The sequence below is a fragment of the Mesoplodon densirostris genome, chromosome 9, assembly GCF_025265405.1.
Source record: "Mesoplodon densirostris isolate mMesDen1 chromosome 9, mMesDen1 primary haplotype, whole genome shotgun sequence".
NCBI classification, from domain to species: domain Eukaryota; kingdom Metazoa; phylum Chordata; class Mammalia; order Artiodactyla; family Ziphiidae; genus Mesoplodon; species Mesoplodon densirostris.
In genome coordinates this window covers 12,808,825-12,821,701 of record NC_082669.1, presented here as the reverse complement: position 1 = coordinate 12,821,701, position 12,877 = coordinate 12,808,825, and the positions used below count along the sequence as shown (strand labels likewise).

At 38.4% G+C, this 12,877-nt stretch overlaps 1 protein-coding gene across 1 annotated transcript in view; it reads right to left on the bottom strand.

The window, feature by feature from the left end:
* Window positions 1-12,808, bottom strand: part of MAGI2 (membrane associated guanylate kinase, WW and PDZ domain containing 2) — a 1,346,582-nt gene extending 1,333,774 nt beyond the window's left edge. The window contains exon 1 of the mRNA XM_060107590.1: window positions 12,217-12,808. Within this exon, the coding sequence (XP_059963573.1) occupies window positions 12,217-12,517 (301 nt within the window). The 5' untranslated portion in view covers window positions 12,518-12,808. The remainder of the gene's footprint in view (window positions 1-12,216) is intronic.
* Between the last annotated feature and the right edge of the window lie 69 nt (window positions 12,809-12,877).

Below are 12,877 nucleotides of genomic sequence, written 5' to 3'. Positions count from 1 at the left end.
ACAATTTTACCATCCACGGTTTTCTTACCTCAGACCTCTCTTTCCCATTCCTACCCTCATTATTATAGCTCAGGACCTCAAAACCTCTCCTCTGGGTAAATCTATAGCCTCCTGAATGGTCTTCCTGCCTCTTTCTTCAACCTCCTTTAATTAGGTCTCTTCATTGCCTACATGTGTTCCATGAAATGTTGCCTACAGTTGCACTCACTGGGAAAACAATGCACAAACACGACCTTCTTAATCCTGTTCTTAAAACCTTTCTAACACAGAGAGGCAAGCTAGCATACTGCCTAAGATAGTACCTAGGTTAAATCCTGGCTCTGTTAATTATTATGTGGCTTTGGGCAAGTTTCTTCATCTCTCTGGGCTCATTTTCTTATCCGCAATGGAGTTCATGATAGTACCTACCTTGTAGAGGTAAAATCAATTAACATTTACTTAAAGTATTTAGAACACTACCTGACATATAATAAGCACTGCACAAACGTTTGTCATTAATGATGATGTTAATAATAATAAAGCAGTAATACTCAGTGGTTCACCATTCTGTTCTATATGATAGCTTAGCCCAATCTAATTGCCCTAGCTCATTTATTACTACTGTCTATATTAAATTCCAGACTTTAGTACTTAGAAACTCTTCTTTATCACATTCCTAGAAACTCTCAATATCAATGCCTCCTTGCCTTTTTCTCTAGAAGGGTCCTCCTACCCTCCTCACCTGATTTCCTAGTGAAGTACTCTCTTCTCCATGAACTGTTGCTTGAAACCTCAGGAGAAACCAGGTACCCTTCTGCTAAGCATAGACCTTCTGAAATATGTATGCCATTCAAAATTCTTACTTATAGTAATTGTTAAACCAAATTGAATATTAACATACAGTATATATGATAATTATAACATCAAACAATATATGTGTGTGAAATATATACATATACATTATATATATAGTATTGAGCCTATACTGTACTCCAGGCCTTAAGCTAAGCATCCTATAGGCATTATAACATTTATGCCTCATAACATCTTTGTAAAGTAGGTTTGTAATGACACTTGTTTTACAAAGGATGGAACTGATGTATAGAGATGTGAAATAACTTGTTCAATTCACAGCTAGCATGGGAGTAGAGCTGTGACTGGAATCCACATCTGTCTGTCTCCGAAGTTCCATGCTCTTAACTATACACTGCACTGTCAAGTTCCTGGCACAGGATCAAGATTTACACACCTTACTATGATCAGTATCTAGCAGAGTGCCTAGAACATAAGCACAACATTAAAATATATAGAGTCCATGTAACTACTTGAACTGTAATCTATACTGTAGAATACTAAGAACTCATATTTCTTCTCCAGAATGTTTTTTCTTACCTTTTATTCTGATTACATAATGGATGCTATCCATTATGTAATGAAAGAACCTTCTCCTTAATGATTTTTAACTCAGATCACATAGTCATACCACAGGATGGACTAGTTGAGGATGCAGATGATGTCTTAATGAAGTCTTATTCATCTTTTTATCACCGGTCTCTAATCCAATGCCAGATGGAGAATAGGTTACCAATAAATGTTCATTGAATAATAACTAGATGAATTCTAGCTCTGGAAGAATGGTGTTGGAACATTTTTGATGAGTCAGTTTATAATTATACACTCCTGGATCAATGGCATAGACATTTGTAAACACTACATAATTCCAAAAATATTTCAAAATATTTCTGGCACGCATTGGTGGGTATATTTTTGTAGCTGGTTTCCTTTCTTGATTATGTTCTCTTTTGGATAATGTTAAAATAAATTTGTGTTCCCACATATTTTACTTCTGAATGCTCACAATTTTCTGGAATTTAAAACAGAGGTCCAACCAGAGCAAAACTGAATGAGATAATAGAGACATACCTAGAATTTGACTGAGCTTATGTTCCAGGAAAATACATCTTAGTTTATTCTTCACATAGATTTCTGTTTTTGAAGGATATTCACCAGTGCACCCCAAAACAATAAAATAGGAATAAAATACTTATTTTATACCATTTTACAGTTATATCAATCAAAAGATTTTGGCCTCAAAATAACAGAAAACCCAATCCAAATGGCTTAAAATATCTTGTGTACTGTTAGCTCAATAACAAGAAGTCTTAAGAGAGGACTAGTTTGGGCTCATTATTTTAGCAGACTATCAAGGAGCCAGTAACTTTATATCACTCAGTTCTGCCATTCTCCACCTTTGGCCACTCTCCTCACGATCACAAGATGGCTACAGTTGCCCCAGGTATCACCTCCATGTACAGCAACTTCCATAGACTAAAAAATGAATAGATCTGTCCTAGATCTTATTTTAAGTACTAAGAAGTTTCTCAGAAAGTCCCCAAGGGGCTTCACTTTACTTTTCATTACTTAGAGCTGGGTTATAAGCCATTTCCTAAAACAATCATTGGCAAAGAGATGGAATTACCATGCTTGGTTTAGACTAGTCTAAGTTCATTCCCTTGGGATAAGGCTGACATAATATGAAACACATGGCATAGCATCACATCAGCGTGTGGCTACTTGAACAAAACTGGCGTTCTGTTCAGTAAGGAATGAAGGGAGGGGGAAAAGAAAAAATGCATTCCAGGTAGACAACCAACAATGTCTCTAATAACTTTGTGACTTTCTAAAGTCTGTCTGAAAGCATATTCAATGAAAGCAAAGTACCTCCTTATTCAATGCTAAAAGAGTCAATTTCCCCAAGGATAAAGGGTGTCATGATACTCTTAACATTAAGACAATGAAGAATTTCCAATTATTTTAAAAGGGAGACTTGGGATGAGAATATAAAAGGATATTTTCTTGATTCACAGTAGTAAGTTAGCATACTGTTAGGGCTATTAAAGATATAAATTTTAGGGCTTCCCTGGTGGCGCAGTGGTTGAGAGTCCGCCTGCCGATGCAAGGGACACGGGTTCTTGCCCTGGCCCGGGAGAATCCCACATGCCGCGGAGCGGCTGGGCCCATGAGCCATGGCCACTGGGCCTGCGCGCCCGGAGCCTGTGCTCTGCAACGGGAGGGGCTGCGGCGGTGAGAGGCCCGCGTACCGAAAAAAAAAAAAATAATTAAAAAGATATAAATTTTAAATAGTTCTTAGTAAAGTTTATGGTATGTACTTTATAAATTCATATATAGACACTCCAAAGCAAATTAATTGGACATAAGGAAAATGGCTTTAAACTAAAACATCAATGTAATTCAAATTATCATATTCTCCACTTCATAACAAAACCTCTTAGGACCCATGTTAATTAAGCTTAGTTTTTCTTGACATTTTCAAATTCTCAGTAAAGCAACACTAGTACCTGTATTTTAGCTAAACACTTATAAGTTAGGCATCATTTAACTTATTTTTAAATGATTACTTCTTCAGAATTGTAATATATCACATATTCAAAGCATGTTGGATCCAGTCCTCTTATTTTACTCTGAGACAGCTAAACCAGTGCAATTTAAACTACTCTGTAAATATGGTATCAAGTTCATGAATAAGCATGCCCCTTATCTCTGCCCTTCCTTTGTTACATTAACATTAGGACATTATCCTAGGCATTTGTAGCCCACCAGCCACTTGGTGATGTAAATAAAAGTAACTAAAATCCAAACTATCAAATTCTTATTATCATTTTTTAACAACTAATATATATGAAATACAGAAATCATCTGGGCACTTGATTTCACTGTCTTTAGGTCTCCCATTATCATAACTAATAAGGGTTAAAAATACCACTCACAGTTGGAAAGTTATGGATACCTATGTAAGCTTTTCAGCTAGATTCGTCACACATGGAATAATTTTATGTAACTCTGACTAAAGTGAGACTGTATCCTCACATGCATAAATGCCTTTCTGGGACTATTGATTTAAAAACTGGCATTGAGGGACTTCCCTAGACCTCTAGGGGTTGAGACTCCGTGCTTCCACTGCAGGGGGCACAGGTTTCAATTCCTGGTCAGGGAACTAGGATCGCACATGCTGTGCAGAGTGGCCAAAAAATAAATTAAAAAAACCCCAAAAAACTAGCATTGAACCTTAGTGTTTCAAAAGTGTGTGTGTGTTTCCATGTATACAAAGAAGCAGAACAGAACAAATTTGCTATTCACTAGAGGGGCTCTGCCACACTGAACTTAAGAAAAGGAAAGAAAAGGTACTTCCAACCAAAGAGGAAAAGGAGATAATGTTAGAGATAATGTTTCAGAAGAAATACTAAGAAGGAAGGTTGTAGTATTTTAACTGCAGATGGGTAAGAGCATCTTTGATAATATTCCTGCTTTTCCATAGAGGAATCAACTTCTGTCTAAAGCCCCAGTCCTAACAAAATGGCCATCCACTAAGTACCTGACTTGCCAGAAAGGCAAGATTACGGTTATGCATGTTCAGGGTGCTTTTGGAAGTAAGCCACAATTTTGGGGAGATTTTTGTGACCCTTTAGGCCTAAATGCTTGTTATTTTTTTGATTGAATAAACTTGACGTGTAACATTCTATAAGCTTAAGATGTACAGCATGCTACTTTGATACACCTATATATTGTAGTATGTTGTAGTGATATTTATCACAGTAATAATTATAGTAAAATATTATTGTCTCTATTAATGCTTGTTATTTTTTGAAGAAACTTTGTCTAGTAAAGAGTTGCTTTAACATCCTTATAGCACAGACTGCAAAGAAAGGCAAACTGGGTTCAACTGTGGACTGATCAGAATGCTTCACAGATGCAACATTGGACATTTCATATCTCTGAAACTTGCTCGTGCTTGCAAACCAGCTAATCAGATTTTGACAAGCTTAAGGTATGTTGCTAGATTAATCTGTGGGTTTCTACAGCACTTGTTATCCTTGAATTAATATATATTCCAGGTAAGTATGTACCTTCCTGTGCACAGTGATACAAAATACTAGGATAAGCACCATTGCTCACCTATAAAATGATAAATAAGTGTTAAAAATACATATAATTGGTCTTTGCATTTAACATTTTTACTGAGACATTCTCTATGATCTTTCAAGTGCAATGTAAAGTGCAAACAGCCCCTACGCTACCTGTAATCATGACAATATAAATAAGTCACTGTAACATTTGGGAAACTCATGTTTTAAGAAACTTCTTTAAACACAATGTAATATGAAAAATAGATAAATAAAATATACATTTTTTGTTAAACAAGTTTGCTTCTTCCTATTTCATTTCACAGCCACTTAATTAAACCCATGGCTATTTATAGAAAAATCTCTGATTTCCTATGCACGAGTTTCACTAAAGGCAGTTAAAAGGTTCAAAAAATTAATCCACAAATTTTATCATTAGAAAAATCTATATCTTAAAAATATCTTTTACTTCACACTATAAAGGTTTATTCTTTCTTCGTCACATATTCGTTTGGGGCCATTATTGTATATATGATGACTGCCATAAAAGTGAAATTTTTTTTAAGTAAACCAAAATAACTGAAAATAACACAAAGCCGGACATGGATTCATGTAACCATTACAGGGAGAAATGTTTTCCAAGGTAAAACAAGCCATGAAATATGTTAAATATTGAAACAAATCTAATTATTCATTTAAAATATCCACTCATTAACCTACTGGATCCTTGAAAATAGATGCACTGGATGCATCTGAGTTAATATTCAATCAGTTGTCAAAAAAGGAAACTTTTTTCTGTTACTTCTAGACTATCCAAAGCAGACAACACTGTATATTAAACTTTAAACAATTTTTTTAAAGTTTTTAAAAAATTAATCTCCAAATGGAGTCTTTTTTAATAGAGTAACATGTCAATGAAATGTAATAATAGAAGCAATTATTAACCTCCTATGACAATATGAATATTTTACAACAGTTTTAAGCAGATGCATATCCCTATATAAGTCTATGTAAAATCAGTACTTATCAACCTATTACTAAATTATCTATACAAAATTAATTATAATTTACTTTTATTAAAGGAAATATCACATCAGTCCTTTCTGTAAACAGAAGAGAGGGAGCTGGGACTAGAACAGAAAAAATAATTAAAGAGTCACAATACTAAGCAAGTTGTAAGACACTATTCCATGCTCCTTATCATGATAAATAGTCAGATTGTAGCTTAGAAAGATTTTTAAAAATTAATATTGGATTAATTGGGCAATTGGGATTGACATGTATACACTGATGTGTACAAAACTAATGACTAGTAAGAACCTGCTGTATAAAAAAATAAATTAAATTAAATTAAAAAATTAAAAAAGAGGGCTTCCCTGGTGGCACAGTGGTTGAGAGTCCGCCTGCCGATGCAGGGGACACGGGTTCGTGCCCCGGTCTGGGAAGATCCCACATGCCGCAGAGCAGCTGGGCCCGTGAGCCATGGCTACTGAGCCTGCGCGTCCGGAGCCTGTGTTCCGCAACGGGAGAGGCCGCAACAGTGAGAGGCCCGCGTACCACCAAAAAAAAAAAAAAAAAAAAAAAAAAAATTAATATTGGGCACTGGACCTTCAAGGTAGATGTTCCTATTGAATTCTAAGAAGGGACTAAGTCAGCTGAAATGCTAAACTCACTGGGGGAGGCTAGTGGTAAATCCTTCATCTTTAAAGTGTTAATATAGAGAATTACTCATATTGAGCTGCTGATATGCTCACAGATGCAAAGTAAACTTTTTGCTGAATTTTGATGTATTTTTCTTTATTATACATGGTTGACTGTGAACACTTAGGAATTAATTCTGTTTCGTTATTGCCCTTCTTTATGAGGTCTTGATCTCTACCTAAGAAATAAAAGTTCTGCCTTAACACATGATAATAGTCGGGACTTCCCTGGTGGCACAGTGGTTAAGAATCCGCCTGCTAATGCAGGGGACATGGGTTCGAGCCCCGGTCCGGGAAGATCCCACATGCCGCGGAGTAACTAAGCCCATGCGCCACAACTACTGAACCTGTGCTCTAGAGCCTGCGAGCCACAACTACTGATCCTGTGCACCACAACTACTGAGGCCCGTGCACCTAGAGCCTGCGTTCTGCAACAAGAGAAGCCACCGCAAGGAAAAGCAGCTCCTGCTTATGGCAACTAGAGAAAGCCCACATGCAGCAACAAAGACCCAATGTAGCAAAAAATAAATAAATAAAATATGATTGTATAAAAAAAAACATGATACTAGCATCTAATAGTCACATGCAAGAAGTATAAATAAATTCCTAAGGTTAAATTAGTGAATTCTAATAGGATTTCTGTGCTTGTCAAACCTAGAGTAAATGATTCAATATATCCACCAACTGTTTAGGAGAAGAGATATAGGTACAAAGGGAATAAATAACTGGGGAAAAACTATGGCTAGAGTATAAAATAAATATAAAACATATCTTTACACATAAAGGTGGTATCAGTGAGAGTTATTTTTAAAACATGAAAACATGTTCCATTCCACTTAATGGCATTACTCTTCACATTAATGCTTTTCAAAGAAGACTACTACTTGCAAATTACTCATAGTATTAATTAGTCAATCATTTTCTATTTTTCAGTTAGTCTTCAATTAAGTGTAAAATATCTTGAAAGTTAAAAACATTTCATGTCACTAGCTCAAAATGACCAGTATGCTTGGAATAACATTTACTAACACTTACATAACGCTTATTATCTGCCAGACACTACATCATTTAAATACATAACTTATTTAATATTCTCAAGATACTATTACTACCCCAGGGTAGATAACTTGTTTATATAGCCAATACTAAGTGGCATATTCAGGATTCAAACCCGGACAGGCTACTTGGGAGACTACATTTAATGGCTACACTATCACAACTCTTGAGGGAAATGATTCAGCCAGGGACTGCTATGCATTTGAAAGCCATTGTTTAAACTACAAGCAGTCAGCGTTGTCAATTGTGAAAACTTTTTGCTCATTATGAATGTGAATGTGTGAATTTCAAGCAACTAAAAAGAAAAGTGAGCATAAGAAATATGGCAAAAGATTGTGCCGTATAAATGTTAAGAGCAGAAATGGTGGCACTTAAATACATTAGCTGTGATTTCACCCCAAGATTACTCTCATTCAAAACAAACACATACAAAAAGCAGTCGTATTTAGCATTCAAGGTCATACTACCTAAACTACGTACATTAAAAAATATACTGAAAAACTAAAGTAGCATCCCCCATAAATTATGCCCAAAGATAAGTGTCTCATTAACCTTGTTCCAAAACATTAAAGATACTTTATCCTAAAAAAGTTAACTGATCAAATTGTTTAAACAATTCAATAAAATTGACATACATAAATTTCTATGGAGGAAAATCAATCTTGGAGAAAATTTGACACAATTTGTTTTCAGCTTTTCAAATAAAGGAAGCATAGAGGCTTAACTCTATGATACTACCTTGAAGTCAGTCAAAAAAAAAGCATGACTCAATAAATTTGGATCTTCTTTCCTTTGAAGGCATCTTTGAAAGGAGCAATAGGAGGGAGAGCAATGTACATCTTCTCTAGAACTGAATTTCAAAGGCTTTACTTGGCCCTTCTCCTACATAGGAAGAATTATAAAACGTTTTGTCTTTTATTTTCCATCGTGAGATCCTAAACGGGAAAATAAGTTCAGGCTATGTAGGTCCCCATGTGGTTTTAGATGCAGTAGCAAGGAATGTAGGACACAATGGTCTATGTAACTGGCTGCTGTGAACTTTAGTGCAGATTTTAAAAGAAAAAAAAAAAACCTTTAGCTCTTCAGCACAGATCTCAAAATCACTCAAGAAACGTCCTTCAATTGCGTCCACTGCATTAATGAGATCATAGAACAGAAGTGCTAATTTAGATTAAATAGTTTGATGAGGAAAGTTTATTATTATAAACTAAAAAGCCATAGTTTATAAATAATAATAGGATGTGACAATAAAAGATATTTTTCATATGTGACTCATCACTGTGTGGATTAAATGCAGCTTAAATTAAAAAGAAATCCCTTGAATTTAATTAAATGGCTTTCAAAAATGGCTTTAAAAACATTTATACAATGTAGAAAAACTACATCTATTTGTCTAGTGTGTCTTAAAATTCTGGTAGTTCACCTTCTTTTAAAATTATGATAATTTAATTTTATAACAACTGTAATATAAAATTAGCCAAAAACATAAGTAAAAAGTGATTAAACAATGCAATTTTATCTGGTGCACTTTTAAATCAATATTCTTATTATTCAAACTTCTTTTCTTTGCAAAATCTGCCTCAGTTTACCTGATTACATATGTAGTTTCTATATAATACCCAATGTTTGAATACTCGAAAATCAACTATCTCATTAATATTTTAAAACGAGCCATGTTTAAGTTTTTCAGTTATGCTAGTTTACTGGCTCTCTAGAAATAAGACTACTGAGCCAAGGGTCTCTAAATATTTTTCCAGCAAGTGAAATCTACAGTGAAACCCAAGACACACAGGCACTGTATCTACGGTTCTGAAATTTCCACTTTGCTTACAATGATAAAGTAAACCTATTATTATTTGACAAGGGAAAGAAAGATTTCAACAAGGGAATAGTATATGAATCACCATACATAGAAGAATATAAAAGAGGATTATATTTTCCAAAAAAGCTAAAAGAAGCAATTATTTTTGCTCCTTGGTTAGTGATTCAGGAGGTTAATCAGATTCCTCTGGGGGTTCTGTGAACATCATTATGAACATCAATCATCAATGGCTCAGTGAAGCGCAGAACTGAAGGTTAACACAGAATGAAAAGAAATTTTCCCTAAATATATCACATTATATGTGTATATGCCATGAGTTCTAAAAACAGTAATCTTCCAAATAAAATCTAACACAGAAGTTGAGTATCAGAGACTACCTTGGATCAAATCATGGAAGGATTTAAATGAGATCTAGTCCAGGTACCCGTCTTACATAAGAATCCATGGCATGTGGTCATTGGCCTCTTCATAAACACAATGATGGGGGCTCATGAGTTCACAATACAGTCCACAGATTTTTTTAAAGCTTTATTAGGATCTTCTTAATAAAAGTAAAGATGCTTCATCCTTTAAACATTTTCATAGATTCATCTTAGTTTGACCCTATAGAGTATCACAGGATAGTCAGAATTCCTTTCCTTACTTGATAGCTTTTCAATATTTAATGATAGCTTTCATGCTTTCACTTTTCCAAGTCTTTCCACTGGATTTTATAGAATAGATTGACAATACCCAACAATCTCCCCTTCTTTCTTTTCTTTTCTTGCTGCTAGAGTTACAGTTTGGGAAGGTCCATCTCAAAATACAGTGCTCAGAATGAGTACATTAAAATGTGGTACTAATTATAAACTATAATAGGACAATCACCTCCTTCATTAGGATATTATCATTAGTCCAACTAAACAATGTCTTAAGGTTTGCAGCCACTTTCCACTACAAATACCAACCTTGTTGCCAACAAAACCATGGTCATCAATTGTAAAGCAGATTTTTGGACTCAAAACCAAAACCTTACATTTATATCTATTGCTGCAAGATAGTACCATGACATCAAATATGTTAACATGAACGCCTATATTTGAGCCTCTGATATGTCATCTTGAAAAATAGTAAGATACTCTATTTGTCTTCCTACCAAACTCATATTCTTCAGTTTCATTCAGTATGGAGCTATGTTGACCTACAAGTCAATGTTCACATTAGTCTACCTCAAGTCATCAGCTACTAATACTCAAGAATCCCCAATGAAAAACTCTTTTTGTCTGGCAATTTACAGTTAAGAAATTTTCACTGAGATTTCATTTTTCACTGGCTTACTTTTAAAACTGGTTTATAGAGAAGAATAGCTCCCTAAGAGTGTTTCATATCCCCCTAAGAGTGTTTCTTGACAGTTGATCATGCAGTAAGATTAAGTGGTTGCTCAAAATGCAGGCAATGACAGCTCAATTCCATCTATGAGGCGAGACAAACAATGTATCACCAACAAGAAACCTTTAGATTGATATGAATGTGCACATATACATACATGCCACACACGAGATGCGAATGTGAGCTACAAAATATATGAAACCCCACGTGGAAAACAAAGATACACTACTTTATTCGAGCTGAAGTTGTCCTCTTTCCAAGAAACTTTTATCTCCCTCTTCCCTCCTACGGACCATAATTTTCTTTCAGGCAAAGACAGCGAGAGAGTTCTGCAAGAGCCCATCACAGCCTTCAGCTGAGCCTCATCTAAACCAGGTTGGAGCTGACCGAGCCTGAGTTGTAACCAGCTGGCTTTTCCATCCAACTCCTCCTCAGAAACACGTCCTCCTCCCCCCTCTGCCCAAATCCGAAGCCAGAGGGGAGTCCAACCACAGAGAACTTCCACTCAACCTAATGTTCATAGAAAAGAACATTCCGGTAACCACGTCTTTCCTCCTCCTGACCCCCAACGCTAGAACCCGCTGCTAGTGCCGCGCCTTCCTCGCGCACCGCCTCCCGCGGGCCAGTTCGGGGTGAGCGCCCGGGTTAGTCAGTGCGCACGTGACGCGCGGTGCCCACATGACACGATCGTGGGCGGGGGAGGGGGACAGGGGAGTGAGGCAGGGAAAAAGTTAAGGAAGACCCGTCCAAGCGCCCTAAGCAATCTGCCCCGTCCCTTCTTCGTCAACTAGTGGCTCAGGGATTCCCCCAAGGCGTCTTCAGTCCAGCTCCCGAAACGGAGGGCGCAGCTCTCTGCTCGTCCCGCCACCCCCTACTCCTCCCCGCCCTGCTGGTGATGCCGCTGCACCCTCAAGTTGCTCCTTCCTCCCCTTTCTCCCTTCTCCCCTTTCTCCCTCCCTCCTTCTTTTCTTCCTTCCTTCTTTCCTTCCCTCCCTCCTTCCTTCCTTCCTTCCCTAAAAGCTCTTCATCCACTGCGGGCCGTGCCGCTGACGCACATTGAATTGCCCCGGGAGCTCGCCTGCACCTCCGAGGTCACACAAGGCCGAACACCTACCAAAGGGGAGGGGATAACTGCGCAAACAAAGTTGCACGCCCCACCGCAATCCGCCCCTCCCTTCCACCGAGCCCCCCATTCGGAACCCCGGCAAAGCCCACTTGCTCTGCCGGTTCTCTCTCGACCTCACCCCACCGTCGCGCAACACACCCCCTTCCACACGCGAGCCTACACGCGAGCCCACCCTTCCATTATGCCCCGCGCTTGGAGCGGTCCAGCCTCCTGGCAAAACACCGAGCAAGCCGCTGCGCTCACCTTGCTTGACACACTTGAGCCGGAGGGGATCCTTGCAGTGTTTGATCACGGCCAGCACGTCCCTGATGGTGAGCCCCGCCACGGGGGTCTCGTTTACTTCCAGCAGCAGTTCCTCAGACACCAACTTGCTGCCGCTCTCATAGGCCACCTTGCCGGGCTTCACCTCCCCCAGGTAGGGGAACTGTCCATTCTCGGCGCCCCCCTTCAGTTCGAAGCCCAGCTGGCCCTCCGGGTTCCTGCCAATGACACTCTCATGGACTTTGCTAGTCCAGTGGCTTTTCTTTTTCAAGCTTTTGGACATGGCAGTGGGGTGAGTCGCCTCAGCTCCTGAGGGATTCCTGTGGGGTAGGGGAGTTGGTGCTGAGAGAATGAGGATGAAGGAGCCAGGGGGCCAGGAGGTGAGAAGAGCAGACTTTGCCTTCCTCCCGCCTCTGTTCGGTGCTTTCCCTCTTCTTTGGATGGAGTGTGGACGAGGAAGGGGGAGGATGACAGGGACGGCTGGGCAGAGGTAGGAGAGCTTGGGTGAGGTTGTGCTGTCCCTTGAATGACACTCAAGGCTGTGGCCCCGCAGCAGAAGAGAGCTGTGGTGGTGGCGGCAGCAGCGGCGGCGGCGGCGGCGGCGGCAGCCAGAGCGAGCAGTAGCCGAGCTGGGGAGCGGGTG